This window comes from Caenorhabditis remanei, chromosome V (assembly GCF_010183535.1).
Source record: "Caenorhabditis remanei strain PX506 chromosome V, whole genome shotgun sequence".
Taxonomy (NCBI): domain Eukaryota; kingdom Metazoa; phylum Nematoda; class Chromadorea; order Rhabditida; family Rhabditidae; genus Caenorhabditis; species Caenorhabditis remanei.
The window spans coordinates 18,685,427-18,700,905 of NC_071332.1; the positions used below are offsets into that span (position 1 = coordinate 18,685,427).

At 38.6% G+C, this 15,479-nt stretch overlaps 7 protein-coding genes across 7 annotated transcripts; 2 read left to right on the forward strand and 5 right to left on the reverse strand.

The window, feature by feature from the left end:
- Positions 1–366: 366 nt before the first annotated feature.
- GCK72_021105 (uncharacterized protein) lies at positions 367–1,743 on the reverse strand (the record flags this gene model as incomplete). The annotated part of the gene is made up of 3 exons (XM_003097925.2): positions 367–611; positions 1,550–1,611; positions 1,664–1,743. The coding sequence occupies 3 exons, from the start codon at positions 1,741–1,743 to the stop codon at positions 367–369; spliced, it is 387 nt and encodes a 128-aa protein (XP_003097973.2).
- A 487-nt stretch (positions 1,744–2,230) lies between these two features.
- GCK72_021106 (uncharacterized protein) lies at positions 2,231–5,788 on the forward strand (the record flags this gene model as incomplete). Its single annotated transcript, XM_053734020.1, has 4 exons — positions 2,231–2,310; positions 2,484–3,511; positions 5,183–5,270; positions 5,692–5,788. The coding sequence occupies 4 exons, from the start codon at positions 2,231–2,233 to the stop codon at positions 5,786–5,788; spliced, it is 1,293 nt and encodes a 430-aa protein (XP_053582933.1).
- Positions 4,640–5,745, reverse strand: GCK72_021107 (uncharacterized protein; the record flags this gene model as incomplete). Its single annotated transcript, XM_053734021.1, has 2 exons — positions 4,640–5,615; positions 5,666–5,745. The coding sequence occupies 2 exons, from the start codon at positions 5,743–5,745 to the stop codon at positions 4,640–4,642; spliced, it is 1,056 nt and encodes a 351-aa protein (XP_053582934.1).
- A 151-nt stretch (positions 5,789–5,939) lies between the features above and the next one.
- GCK72_021108 (uncharacterized protein) lies at positions 5,940–8,686 on the reverse strand (the record flags this gene model as incomplete). Its single annotated transcript, XM_053734022.1, has 3 exons — positions 5,940–6,012; positions 7,744–8,556; positions 8,607–8,686. 3 exons carry the CDS (start codon positions 8,684–8,686, stop codon positions 5,940–5,942), a joined length of 966 nt encoding a protein of 321 aa, XP_053582935.1.
- A 273-nt stretch (positions 8,687–8,959) lies between these two features.
- On the forward strand, positions 8,960–10,241 carry GCK72_021109 (uncharacterized protein; the record flags this gene model as incomplete). Its single annotated transcript, XM_053734023.1, has 2 exons — positions 8,960–9,039; positions 9,164–10,241. The coding sequence occupies 2 exons, from the start codon at positions 8,960–8,962 to the stop codon at positions 10,239–10,241; spliced, it is 1,158 nt and encodes a 385-aa protein (XP_053582936.1).
- Positions 10,242–12,694: 2,453 nt separating this feature from the next.
- GCK72_021110 (uncharacterized protein) lies at positions 12,695–13,681 on the reverse strand (the record flags this gene model as incomplete). Its single annotated transcript, XM_053734024.1, has 3 exons — positions 12,695–12,736; positions 12,858–13,551; positions 13,602–13,681. 3 exons carry the CDS (start codon positions 13,679–13,681, stop codon positions 12,695–12,697), a joined length of 816 nt encoding a protein of 271 aa, XP_053582937.1.
- Positions 13,682–14,464: 783 nt separating this feature from the next.
- Positions 14,465–15,475, reverse strand: GCK72_021111 (uncharacterized protein; the record flags this gene model as incomplete). Its single annotated transcript, XM_053734025.1, has 2 exons — positions 14,465–15,344; positions 15,396–15,475. The coding sequence occupies 2 exons, from the start codon at positions 15,473–15,475 to the stop codon at positions 14,465–14,467; spliced, it is 960 nt and encodes a 319-aa protein (XP_053582938.1).
- Positions 15,476–15,479: the final 4 nt, after the last annotated feature.

Sequence of the window (15,479 nt, forward strand, 5' to 3'; positions counted from 1 at the left end):
CCAGAACCCGGAATTCTCTCTTTGTTTCAATGGGAACTGAAACAGCGTCGAGTCCTTCCATAATGAGATCCACACTGGTCTTGTCATATATTCTCACTTCCAAGTATTCCAGTTGATCATTACATGCTTTCTTCGTCCACAACTTGAAATAGCGGTTCAGGTCTCTTATGTTAAGAGTTACTTTATGAAGCTCAAGTATCTTAGCGTTTGTAATCCACAAATCATTAAGAGTAATCTGGTTGCCGGAATACTTTAAAATCACGGCGTCGATTTTTTTCTTTTTTCCTTTGAGAATTTCTTTGAGGTGTTTGCGGTTTTGGAATTGATAGGAAATAGTAACTGCAGAGGATAATGGCAAAACAGTTTTCAGAACCTGAGAAGCTGTCTTTCTTTTTGAAAATATGCTTCGTAAGAAGTAACGTCAGGCCAAATGTGACCAACAACGACTTCATCAATTTTTGGAAGTTTGGCGACAATTGGGATACTATCGTGTTCAGAAATTTCAGCGACTATGAACTGATTAATCGACTTGCAATGCATGACGTCCATAATTGAAAAGGCATAGTCTATTGGAAGTGGACTACCGGGGAACCATGAAATAGACATCATATCTCGATATATGAAATTGATTCGTTGACATTTATCAGTATACATTAACACTCTCAATTCTTTACTATTATCAAAAAACACTTACATCACGATTCTGTTACCGTCAGAATTAAATCGATGTGTTTACAGTTCATTTTGAGAAGTTTCACGAATATTCTGGCTCGTTTGGATAGGAGAGAGAGTCCAATTCTGGAAAAGAAAGCAATTTGGAAACAGAAATTATATAAGTTATCACTCACCTTTCCATAAACTACATTTGTTTCAAGATAGGCATAAGTACAAGGTACGGAAGACGGAGAAGAGGAAATGTAGTCGCCATTTCGGTAAATGGAGTGGAAATACAAATTAGGATGAATCAATAAATGAGGAATCTGTGTCTGGTACAGTAGATGTGAGACCGCGATGAACGACCGCGACGCGGCACTCTGGGAATATTAATATCTATCTAGTGTTTACTTCTCCAATGAGAGTGGAATACAAATGACATTTTTTTTACAAATTTAATTTTTATTCTTGAAGCCCTTAAAATTAGCTACTTTTAAGCCATAATCCCTTTTTATCAATATTACATCTAGCTAGTGAAAAAAATTGATTAAGAAAAAATTTCGAAAAAAAATTGTTTTTTCGAAAAATCTCAATTTCTCAAAAACAAGGTCACGTCACAGAAAAACCCGTTATGGCTTATGTATTCTTTTCAAAACACATCGAATGAGCAAAAAAAATCGGTGCTTTAGGGGCGGGGGGCAAATGAAGTACATTCCATGTTAGCCCACTGGAAGCGGACTACCGGGGCACCATGAAAAAAACATTCGATATCCAGATATGAAATTGCCTAGTTGATATTTATTGATGTACATTACCACAGTCAATTCTTCACTATTATCAAAAAACACGTTCATCACGATTCTGTCTTCCTCCAGTATTACATTGAAATACTTACACTTCATTTTCAGAAGTTTTACGTACATTCTGGCTCGTTTGGAGAGAACAGAAAGTGCGATTCTGAAAGAAAAGAAAGCGTTAAGGATCCAAGAATTATATAGTTTCTACTCACCTTTCCATAAATTCCATTTGTTCCATGATAGGCATAAGCACAAGGTACGGAAGATGAAGAAGAGGAAATGGAGTTGTCATCTCGGTAGAAGGAGTGGAAATACAAATGAGGAGGAATCAATGAATGAGGAATAGTAGGTCTAGTACAGTAGGAGTGAGACCGCTGATGGATGATGATGGATGTTTATACTCCCAGAGTGCCGCGACGCGAACGTGGTATCCCCCGATTCCACCTGACATCGATTCGTCAGTCATCTGTACCCTAACTCGCACATTGTCTCCCTGAAGGAGTTTGTCTTCCCAGAGCGTACTTCAGCCGCGTCGCGGTCGCGCGGTGCGGTCTATCCTCCTATACTGCTCCTATTGATTTTTCATCCACCTCTCACCGTTATTAATTTGTATCAACACTCATTGGAGAAGCAAACACGAGAGATACCCTCCGTGTATGTAGCTGTTGACATTCCCAGAGTGCCGCGTAGCGGTCGTGCGTCGCGGTCTCACCCCTACTGTACCATACATACATTCCTCATTCATTGATTCCTCCTGTATTTCCATTTTTTCTACCGAAATGACGACTGTCTTTCCTCTTCTTCGTCTTCCGTACCTTGTACTTATGCCTATCTTGGAACAAATGGAATTAATGGAAAGGTGAGTAGAAACTTCTTTTTCCTATATTATGAATTGAAATTTTTGTGTGCAAGGAAAGAGCCTCCCGCCCCCTCGCGACGGCTACGCCTACTCCCATTTCAGAGTGGTGTTCTGGAATGACGAGCGCTCTTTGCACTGAGAAGTGTGAATTGATAATACGGTTCCTTTTTCAGAATTGCACTCTCTCTTCTTTCCAAACGTGCCAGAATGTTCTTGAAACTTCTTAAAATGAAGGGTGAGTATATCAATTTATGGCTGAAGGATAACAAAATCAAGATTGGAGTGTTGTTTGATAATGGTGAACAATTGAGAATGGATATTTCAATGATCAGATATCAAGAAGTTTCAATAATCGTATATTATCAAAACTTGAAGTGTGAACACTATTACATTCAACGGTGGCACGGTACACTACCTCCAATAGATTACGTCCTCCCGATCATGGACGTCACTCACTGCATGTTGGTTAAGCAATTGGTATTCCCAAAAGTATCTGAACTCGACCCTGGATACGACACTACTATCCCACTCCTCGCAAAGCTTCCAAAGATTGATGAAGTCGGTGTGGAGGACTTCACTTCGAACAGTTTTTCTTGGGACTCAAGACTTCAAAACGTTTTGAGAATTGTTTTTCCAGTAACTTCTGCAGTTACCATTCCTTATCACGCTCTAAAACCCGAAGAACTCCGAGAAATTATCAGAGGGAATTTTGAGTCTGTGACTGTGAGAAAATATAGTGTTGACTACATGCCAAATCACGATATGAAGTTTTCTCTTAACGATTTGAAGATGACAAGTGTTAGGTCACTCGAGATTGCTGGCCCAGCCTTTGAAGTGGAAGACCTGAACCGTTACTTCAAGTTGTGGAAGCAGAAAAAATGTAATCTTCGACTGGAATATTTGCAAGTGGCGACAATGGGATGTGAAAGGAGGAAACTGATAAATCTCCTTCTGAAAGGACTCAAAGTTGGTATATATTGTTACTTTGGAACAGAGCAAACATTCCGGGTATTGGGGAATATAAAACCGTTTATTTCGGAGATTGAGGATGAGAGGCCTACTTGGGAAACTGAAATAACAAGATCGGACGGGAGAACAGCAACAATCAGAATTGGATCTCATGGAACCGTTTGTTTCTACGTTTGGCCAGAATCTACTGATGATACAACAAATATTGAGCCAAATCAATCTTCATTCATGCGTAAATTTTCTTTTATTTCTAATTTCTACAATTCATTTATTGAACGTTTCAAATAACTGTTTTTATGCTTTCTTTTCTCCTGTAAATTTTGCTTCCGTTTTAATTTTTGACTGTCTATTCAGATTTTCTAACTTTTTTGTCCTTCATTTCATTTGTTACTCACTGTATCTGTTTTTATATTTGTTGAGTAATTTGCACTTTGTTTTTTTTTTGTCGACAAGTAAATTTTTTTTAAATGAAATTTATGTATTTTTATTTGATATCTTCTCAAAACTCCTATGGGGGTGTGATGACATGAGTCTCTGAGAAAAAGAAAACGTTAATTCAGAAATGGGTCTATTACAAATCAGGGTCAAACCGGTTTTATTCGAGCTGTACCGCCTTCTGGGCATGTTTCGTTTTTCAAAAATGAGCCGAATGTTGTTCTTTCGAAGCAACGACCTCTGCGAAAAATGAAAGCACGTCGGTTCAGGATCCTATCCGGTGAAAAAGTAGAATCGAGAGACCGCCACGCACGACCGCAACGCGTTAGCTGTATGGCCAAACTCTATGATTAGACCACTGCTGAGATATGTACAAGGAAAATGACTCGTCTGGCAAAAGCAGCCTTGAATATTTATTTCAGAACATTTTTGAAGCAATAAATAAATAAAACGGCAGGCTAAAAAAAAGTCAACAAATGCAAACAAGCGATAAGTACATCATAATCTTGCTTAAAATTGAAACTAGTAGAAAAGAAAAAGAGAAAAGATTCACAAGCAAGAAGGAAGCGTAAGAACAATTGTTCAAAATGGTCAACACAGTTGCTTACATAGCCCTTAATTGGAAAACCCTGCTTAATTTTTAAAACAGGATATCAAATCTACTCATAAATCGTTATATGACAGCAAATGACAGCATGACAGCAAAATTCAATAAATCGATTAAAAACAAGGTATAAATTACTCAAGAAATATAAAACAGATATAATAAGTAACAAATCAAACAACGGACGAAGAAGTCTGCAAATAGGAACAGGGAGTGGGAAATTTGATAGAAAAAAACAAAGAGAAGAACAGTTATTTGAACCGCTCAATAAATAATTTTCGAAAGAAAAAAAAACTAAGAAGACATAAGCATGAATGACGACTAATTTTGCTCAAGATTAGTAGATTCTAGCCAAACGTAGAAACAAACCGTTCCATAATTTGAAATTCGGATTGTTGCTGTTTTCTCGTCGGCTCTTGTTATATCGATTTCAGAAATGAGCATCTCATCCTCAACCTCCGAAATGAACTGTTTTATATTTCCTAATGTTCTATCTGTTCTAATGGGAACTTGAACAGCGTTGAGCCCTTTTAGAAGGATATTTATTTCTTCACTGCCTACCCATCTCATCGCCACTTGCAAATATTCCAGTCGAGGATTACATTGTTTTTTCATCCACAACTTGAAATAACGGTTTAGATCTTCTAATGTGAAGACCGGACCTGGAAGCTCCAATGACTTAACGTTCGTCATCTTCAAATCATTAAGAGAAAACTTCATGCCGTGATTTGGCATGACCCTGTCCCTAAATTTTTTTAAAGTCACGGCGTCAAAATTTCCTTTGAAAATTTCTCGGAAGTCTTTGGGTTTTAGGGCGTGGTAAGAAACAGTAACTGCTGAAGATACTGGTAAAACCATTCTCAGAACTTTTATTAGCGGTGAGTCCGGAGAGCTGTGGTAGGTGTTCTGAGCAACAACTTCATCAATTTCTGGAAGCTTCGCAAGGAGTCTTGTAAGTTTTCCAAGTAAAATACCGATTTGTGGTAATTCAACAATTATGAACTGCTTAATCGACTTGCAGTGAGTGACGTCCATAATCGGAAGGAAGTAGTCCAATGGAGGTAGTGCACAGGGCCGCCAAGCGATGTAATCGTATTCATGTTTAAAATATACTTCTTTAAAATATACTTCTGGGTATTCAAGGATCAAAATATCCACTTTCAATTCTTTACTATTATCAAAAAATACGTTCATCTTGATACTGCTACTATCCAGTATTAAATTGATATACTTACACTTCATTTTGAGAAGTTTCAAGAACATTCTGGCACGTTTGGAGAGAAGAGAAAGTACAATTCTGAATAAGGAAGCGTACTGTACACAGAAGTCGTATAAATTCTCACTCACCTTTCTACAAATTTCATTTGTTCCAGGACAAGCTTAAGCACGGGGTACGGAAGACGGAGAAGAGGAAATGAGGTCGTCATCTCGGTAGAAGAAGTGGAAGTACAAATGAGGAGGAATCAATGAATGAGGAATCGGTGTGTGGTGCAGACCGCGACGCACGACCGCGACGCAGCACTCTGGGAAGATTGAGGAGAAGAACAGTGGGGAATAAATAGAGTTGTGTTAATCTTCCCAGAGTGTCGCGTCGCGGTTGTGCGTCGCACTCTGGGAAGGTTTAGGTTATAGAGTCGACAACAATGTATCCAGATAAAAATATTGAGAAGAATAGGCTAGCAACACACGACGATCTGGAAAATTGGTAAAATGATTAAAATACAACAACAGGCGAAGGTCACGTGGATTTTTTACTGCAAAAAGCGAGGATTTTTTATCCATTATTATTCGTGACCTTCGCCTGTTGTTGTATTTTAATCATTTTACCAATTTTCCAGATCGTCGTGTGTTGCTAGCCTATTCTTCTCAATATTTTTATCTGGATACATTGTTGTCGACTCTATAACCTAAACTATTCGAAAAAGCAGGTGACGGGTATAATCTTCTCAATACGTTTTCAGATTTAATCGTGAATTTATGGATATTTGACAATTTTTGAATTTAAGCACTGCTGAGACAAAGGCTTTTTACAAAAGGTGAGTTGTTAGAAAACCTTTCTTGTAACTAAATGTTCTATTTCAGAAGTCTTACGATGGTAAATTCACTGTTGGCTAGACGGAAGTATATTCAGAGGTCTACAAGAGTATTTCTGTGAAAAGCTCCATGATTACCAGCGTCTTTCTACTTGGTCTTCTCTAAATTTCCCCACATCCAATTCGTGAAACCAGAATGGGAATCCACATTTCATAGTTCACGCCTATAACTTTTCTAGTTTTTCTCAATTTCCCCATTCTGGATGCTCGCATCCAGAATGGGAATCCACGATTAGTTCACGGTTTTGTTTTGTTCACGTTTCAATTTTTGTGTTTTTTATATTTCCCCAGATTTCCTCCCCGCATCCAATCTGTGATTTTGTGATTGAACGTTTTTTTTCACGTGAATAAATTGATTTTGTAAACATTGTTTTTTATTTTGGGGATGACTGGTTTTAGAGTTTCAGCATTAACCTGATTTTTTTAAATCTGATTCCCGCAAAACTCTTGGTCTCTTTAAAATCTTCAAAGCATGTGGAAATTCAGCAATAATTCTCATATTTATTGAATTTCAATCACCGCCTTGAAATGATTGGGAATCCACAGATTAATTGAAAAAAATGGGAGTTCTTGTTTAAAAGATAAAATTTTCAAATTCGCCTTGTCTTATATATTAGGGTTGAGCATGTATTATCTCGTGGTCATTTTTTTATGTTTCGAGTGGTCTTCTTTCAAAGTAACGATCTCTGCGAAAGATGAATGCACGTCGGATCTTGATTCTATCTTTTGAAAAAGTAGAATCGAGAGACCGCCCCGCACGATCCCAACATGCATGACCGATAGCGGAAAAAGGGGGAGAGACGGTCGACAAAGCGTCGGTGTGAGGACAAAAATTTTTTTGTTGATATTATCAGATTCAGAAAAAATAAAGGATTCCGAACGTGTCGTCCATTTCCGGATCAATTACAATCTATTTTAACAACCAGAAGGTCTCGAAAACACCTTTGAATCTTCATTTCAGAAATTTGTTAAAGCAATAAATAAAGAAAACAACAGGATAAAAAAACAATCAGAAAAGACAAACAGATGAAAAGTACATCACAATAACGGCGTCCATTGAAATTAGTGAAAAAGAAAAAGAAAAACGATTCACAGGAGACAATAAAACATAAAAACAATCGTTCGAAATAGTGAACACATGAATTGTAAAAAGTAGAAATGAATGAAGTCTGATTTGGCACAAGATTTGGCTCAAGATTAGTAGATTCTGGCCAAACGTAGAAAAAGACGTTTCCATAGTTTGAAATTCTGATTGTTGCTGTTCTCCCGTCGACTCTTGTTATATCAAATTCAAAAGCAATCCTGTCATTCTCAAAACGACCCGGAACAAACCGTTTTACATTTCCCAAAACCCGGAATTCTCTCTGTGTTTCAATTGGAACAGAAACAGCGTTAAGTCCGTCCAAAAGGAGATCCATACTGGGCGTGTCATATATTCTCACTTCCATGTATTCCAGTCGATCATTACATATTTTCTTCATCCACAACTTGAAGTAACGGTTGAGGTCTCTCACATCAACGTTTACTGTATGAATCTCAAGTATCTTAGCGTTTGTAATCCACAGATCATTAAGAGTTATCCGGTTGTCGGACCTCCTTAAAACCACGGCGTCGAAATTTCCTTTGAGAATTTCTCGGAGGTGATTCTGGTTTTGGAAGCGATAGGAAATAGTAACTGCAGAAGATACCGGCAAAACTGTTCTCAGAACTTTGAGAAGTTGTTTTTCTTTATGAAATATTGCTTCATAAGAATAATAGTTATAGTTATCAGACGGAATGTGTTCGGCAACGACTTCATCAATTTTCGGAAGTTTTGCGATGATTGGGATACAATCGTGTTCAGAAATTTCAACGATTATGAACTTATCGATCGACTTGCAATGCATGACGTCCATAATTGAAAGGGCATAGTCCACTGGAAGTAGACTACTGTCGCGCCATGAATAAACCCGTTTATATTGATTCTTGAAGGTGCTTCGTTGATATTCATCGATATACATATTCACTTCCAATACTCTAGTAAAATCACAAAACACTATCATATCGATTCTGTCACCATTCAGTTTTAAATTGATATGCTCACACTTCATTTTGAGTAGTTTCACGTACATTCTGGCACGTTTGGAAAGAATAGAGAATGCGATTCTGAAAAAAAAAGTGTACTGAAAGCATAAATCATTTAAGTTTTCACTAACCTGTCCATAAATTCCATTTGTTCCAAGACAGGTATAAGTACAAGGTGCGGAAGACGGAAAAGAGGAAATGGAGTCGTCATCTCAGTAGAAGAAGAGGGGATACAAATGAGAAGGGATCAATGAATGAGGAATATGGGGTGTGGTACAGTAGGAGGAGACCGCGACGCACGACCGCGACGCAGGACTCTGGGAAGATTAACACGACTCTATCTATTTTCCATTGTTCTCCTCATTGTTCTCCTCCCGACCTTCCCAGAGTACCGCGTGGCGGTCGTGCGTCGCGGTCTCACCACTACTGCACCAGACATATTCATTGATTCCTCCTCATTTGCATTTCCACTCCTTCTACCGAGATGACGACTGCATTTCCTCTTCTCCGTCTTCCATACCTTGTACTTATGCCTGTCTTGGAACAAATGGAATTTATGGAAAGGTAAGTAGAAACTTCTGTTTCGTATATTATGAATTCGCATACTCTGTGCAAGGAAAGATCGCCCTGCCAATCACGCGTTCTTTGCACAAAGAAGTTTGAATTCATAATACGCTTCCTTTTTCAGGATTGCACTTTCGATTCTTTCCAAACGTGCCAGAATGTTCTTGAAACTTCTCAAAATGAAGTGTGAGTATATCAATTTAATACTGGAGGATAACAAAATCAAGATGGCAGTGTTGTTCGATGATAGTGAAAAATTGAGAGTGGATGTTCCAATGATCGGAGATCAAGAAGTTTTGATTATCGGGTATTATCAAAATTTGAAGTATGGACATGATTCAAATGAATACGATTACTTCGCTTGGTGGCCTGGTACACTATCTCCAATGGACTACGTCCTTCCGATCATGGACGTCACTTACTGCAAGTCGATTAGGAAATTGATATTCCTAGAAGTATCTGAATACGACCCTGGATACGACACTACTATCCCACTCCTAACAAAGCTTTTTAAAATTGATGAAGTCATTGTTGATGACTTCCCTTCCTACAGTTTTTCTTGGGACTCAAGACTTCAAAACGTTTTGAAAATCGTTTTTCCAGTAACTTCTGCAGTTACCATTCCTTATCATGCACTAAAACCTGAAGATCTCCGAGAAATTATCAGGGGGAATTTTGAGTCTGTGACTGTGAGAAAATATCATGCTGACTACATGCCAAATCACGATATGAAGTTTTCTCTTAACGATTTGAAGATGACAAACGTTAGGTCACTCAAGCTTGCTGGCCCAGCCTTTACATTAGAAGACCTAAACCACTATTTCAAGTTGTGGAAGAAGAAAAAAAGTAATCCTCGATTGAAATATTTGCAAGTGGCGATAAGGAAATCTGAAAGGAGTGAAATAATGAGGACCTTTCTGAAAGAATTCAAAGTTGTTTTGATGAATCCCACTAGAACAAAGGATATAAAACCGTTCATTTCGGAGATTGAAAATGAGCGTTTTCCTACGGAACTTTACATAAGTAGAGCAGACGGGAGAGGAGCAACAGTCAGAATTGGAACTGAAGGGACTGTTTGTTTCTACGTTTGCCCAGAATCTACTAATGATACAACAAATCGTGAGCCAAATCAATCTTTATTCATGCGTAAATTTCCATTTATTTCTAATTTTTACAATTCATGTATTGAACGTTTCAAATAGTTTATTTTACGCTTTCTCTTTGCCTGTCTTTTTTTCGATTCCAGTTTTGAGTGTTAATTTTTATTTGCTGACTATTTTGTCAATTCATTGTATATTTGCCACTTAATGTGTCTGTTTTATATTTGCTGAGCAATTCGCACCTTGTTTTTTTTGTCAATTCTTTTCCTTTGTGATTGTCTATTCAGATTTGCAGCCTTCTTTGTCCGTAATTTTATATTTGTTACCTACTGTGTCTGTTTATATTCTCTGAGTAACTTGTATCGTTTTTTTGTCAATTCGTCGAATTGTGTTTTCATTCCTAAAACAAAGATTCATGGGTGTGTATTCGATATCTTGTCTCTAAACTCATATGGGGGTGTGATGGCGTGAGTCTCTGAGAGAAAGCAAATACTGAATTCAGAATTTCGGAGTTTCACAGAATAGAATCAAGAACCGACGTGAAATTATCTCAGCATTCGAATCGTTTTTGAAAAACGAAACATGACCACGAGGTGGTACAGCTCGAATAATATCGTTTCACCTGGATATGCATTATTCAGGGATCATTGAGAAGTCATTGATTGGTTTAAAGTATTCAGATTCCGCTTAATAATTTGAAGCACATTCAACATGACGTTGTTAGAAATTGAAACATCAGTCTTCGATAATTACATCCCTTTTCATAATTCGTCTTCAAGAATTTAAGAAGTATTTCTTGTTCCCAGTAGTTCAAATATCACTGAGTTAGCGCGTTAATAGAGTGGTGCAAAGTTTCAAAAGGCACTATTAGCTACCTCATTTTGACACATCATATCGCCTGTCTGAAGTTTAGTCTTAGGTACAATTCGATTCCTCGTTACTGAAGCACAATAGAAACGCCCTCCGTCATCTTGGTAAAAGGAGTGGAAATACAATGAGCAGGAATCAATGAATAAGAACCACGACGCAGCGCTCTTGGAAGGTTGGAGAGGAGAACAATGAAGAATGGATAGAGCCGTGTTAATCTTCCCAGCGTGCTACGTCGCGGTCAGGCGACCACACACAGATTCTCCCACTCATTGATTGCTCCTCATTTGTATTTCCACTCCCTATATCGAGATGACGACTGTGCCACAGGCCAATTTCTGTCCTGTCTCTTGAGGAGATCAACTATCATCTGCCCCACGGGAGTGTAAACAACCTCGGGCAGGCACACACAATTCTCCTTTATAATGACTTTAAATTGGACATACTGGTGGAAGAGGGTGACTCCCCAAGTCGCTCTCTTCCCTATACCGGGAAATAAATGATTGCAATCATCAAGAATGTACATAAAACAGTGAAATACTACAAGGATGAGCCGGTGCGCTCATGTATTTACAACTGCATTTACTCTTTGTACTATGTGTTTATTTCTAAAATAAAGATTTACGTGTGTGTATCTGATATCTTGTCTCAAAACTAATATGGGGGTCTGGTGGCTAGAGTCTCCGAAGGAAAGCAAAGGGGCTCACCACCAAGTGTTTATCTTCCCGAAGACTATTTGGCGGTCTATTGCATTCGAATCCAAGGAAATCCATTTCTATACTTGGTCGTGATCTCGCACCAATTCTTATTCGGATAGGTTTTAGTGGGACCGGCTCTGACTATAACGACCTTCTCGGCCAGCATATTTATCTTCCCGGAGTACACATCGCGAACTTTCCCCAGTCACTTTATCCTTATGTTCATCTTCCCGGATAGTCTCGATAGTCTCTTCTTCGCTTCCATCATGCCACTATTGATTCCTTATTCAACCTGCATATGTAGTGTAAAAAGCAGAACGCGCCTGTTCTGGACTTTTATAATTTCAGTCTGTTTCAGTTACATTTAGATGTAGATTGCAATATTTATTGAGCCGGTATAGGAAAGAGAGTGACTTGTGGTCACTCTCTTCCACCAGTGAGTGTAGTGTCAACTAAATGCAAATGGAAAAAGAGACTCTCAGCCAGCCGCGTGGTTGTTTATGCCTCACCGAGAGCAATACGTTATCTTAGTCGAAAGAGGTCCCGAGGAAAAAAGAGAAGAGACAGGGCAGAGACTGGTCTGTGATAATAAGAGAGACTGGCCCGCATGAACGCAACGCGTGACCTGTATCTGTGTATCTGTACAACGAAGATGACACTGCACCATTGAATCTTTATTTCAAAAAATTTGTTAAAACAATGAATTAAGAAACCAACATGCTAACAAAACAACCAGAAAATAGAAACAGATGGAACGCACATCATAATCACGGTTCCAATTGAAATTAGTAGAGAAGAAGAAGAAAAAAGATTCACAAGCAAGAAGGAAGCGTAAGAACAATCGTTCGAAATGATGAACACATGAATTGTAAAAAGTAAAAATGAGTGAAGACTGATTTGGCTCAAGATTAGTGGATTCTGGCCAAACGTAGAAAAAGACGTTTCCATAGTTTGAAATTCTGATTGTTGCTTGTCTCCCGTCGGCTCTTGTTATATCAAATTCAAAAGCAATCCTGTCAGTCCCAAAACGACCTGGAACAAACCGTTTTACATTCCCTAAAACCCGGAATTCTCTCTGTGTTTCAATTGGAACAGAAACAGCGTTAAGTCCGTCGAGAAGGAGATCCACACTTGTCTTGTCATTTATTCTCACTTCCAAGTATTCCAGTCGATCATTGCATATATTCTTTGTCCACAACTTGAAATAGCGGTTTAGGTCTTCCATGTTAATCTTTTTTGTATGAATCTCAAGTGTCTTAGCGTTTGTAATCCACAAATCATTAAGAGTAATCCAGTTGCCGGACCGCATTAAAATCACCGCGTCAAAATGTCCATTGAGAATTTCTCGGAGGTGATTGCGGTTTTGGAATTGATAGGTAATAAAAACTGCAGGAGATAATGGCAAAACAGTTTTCAGAACTCTACGAAGTTGTCTTTCTTTTTGAAAATATGCTTCGTAAGAAGGAACGTCAGGCCAATCATGTTGAACAACGACTTCATCAATTTTTGGAAGTTTTGCGATGATTGGAAGACAATCGTGTTCAGAAATTTTAACGATTATGAACTTATCGATAAACTTGCAATCCATGACGTCCATAATTGAAAGGACGTAGTCCACTGGAAGTAGACTACTGTCGCGCCATGAATAAACCGGTTTATATCGATTCTTGAAAAAGCTTTGTTGATATTCATCGATATACATATTCGCTTCCAATACTCTAGTAAAATCACAAAACACTATCATATCGATTCTGTTACCATTCCATTTCAAATTGACATTCTTACTATTCATTTTGAGTAGTTTCACGTACTTTCTAGTCCGTCTGGAAAGAATAGAGAATGCGATTCTGAAAAAAGAAGCGTAATCAGAACAGATGTCTTATTGAGGCTCACTCACCTATCCAGAAATTCCATTTGTTTTAAGGCATGCATAAGTACAAGGTACGGTAGACGAAGAAGAGGAAATGCAGTCGTCATCTCGATGAAAGGAGTGGAATAGAAATGAGGAGGAATCAATGAATGAGGAATGTGTGTCTGGTACAAAACGGGGTGAGCCCGCGACGCACGACCGCAACGCAGGACTCTGGGAAGATTAAAATCTACATGGAAGGCATATCTAGTGTTTGCTTCCCCAAGGAGAGTAAGTACAAATGAATGATGGTGAGAGGTGGATGTGGAATGAATAGGCGCACTATAGGAGACCGCACCGCACGACTGCGACGAGGCTGAAGTGCCCGTTGGGAAGATAAACGTCTTTAGGAAGCCAATGCAAGGGTACGAGATAGGGTACAGATGATTGAGGAATCAATGTCTATAGGTATCGGGGGAGACCGCGACGCAGCACTCTGGAAAGATTAACATCTACGCGGAGGGCACCTCTAGTGGAAGACAAACACCTTCATGGAGAAAATTCAAGGATGCGTACATATAGGGAGTCTGAACCACCACACAAACCTTCGGCTTTATTGTAGCAAGTATTGGAAACCTAGGAAAAATGACGGAATTGAAACGTGAGGGAGCAGTTTGATTTCATACGCAGATATATCCAAAACTGAGCTAACATCTAAAAACTTGTCATTTACTAATTATTTATGGGGCTAGACAACATCTGTTAGAATAGTGATCTTCAGATGTTCTCACGACTACTGTAAGGTTTACCCTTATTGCATATTGACTTACTGTAATTAGAGTTTTATTTATAATACAGTTATTAGAAAAAGATAATCAAACAGTGAATGAAATACATAGTGTGATAGAGAATCATGACCAAACATCAAAATTAATATATGTTGTCCCAAAAGTAGTATAAAATGTAATAGCTGCCAACTTTCCATCAATTCTTCTCACTTCGAATCCTCTAGTGAATTCTGGATGACAAACCACGCGGATTGATTGAAAGTGTATTGCTTGTTGTTCAGTGAAACGAGTAGCATTAAGTCCTTTCAGAAGAACGTCTTCATTGATGTTCTTGAGTGATTGTACTGATAGATGCTCCAACCGATGATTAGATGTTCTGTGCAACCAGCAAGAAAAGAAGCGGTTGAGGTCTCTCAGACTCATTGGGACTTTGCGCAATTCAAGTTTGACTGCGTTCGAGGCTAAAAGATCATTAAGGTTGAATTGAAACCTCGATAAATCATCATAGCGGATACACAAACATTCCACATTCCCCAACCAAAATCTCAGGAATTCTTCTTGATTCGAAAGAGGAACTCTGAATAAAGTGATCGATGAAGTGACTGGCGAGAGAACTTCCACTGCTCTCTTAGCTAAAGCGTTGCAGCACTTGGGTTTGATGTGCAGGTTAAATATTTTGGAAACTCCATCAAGAACTGATAACACATCGTATTTTGGTTTCTCATTGAGTATCACTTTGTCCAGCGATGGACACTTTGTCACGGCGAGAATCCTCTGGATCCATTGTTTAGTCGATAACCCAGCATTTATCCATCGCATCAATTTGTCGTGGTGCAATATTTCAACCCAATCCGGTACGTTTTCGTAGAAAAACATTGTCAGATCGTCAATTCTCATCTCAATAGCGTAGGAACCCACTAGCAATTCGATGGAACCGGGAGATACTTTGTAGAAATATTTCGAGAGGTTGAAAGCTCTCTTGGAGATAAGGGAGAAGGCGATTCTGTAAAGATAAATGTGAATAGAGATGAAATAAAATCAATTGCACACCTACACTTCAATAAGCTCCATGTGTTGAAGAACAGGAATCAGTGCAAGTCTAGGGAGGCGTAAGAGAGGGAACGGAGTCGTCATCCTT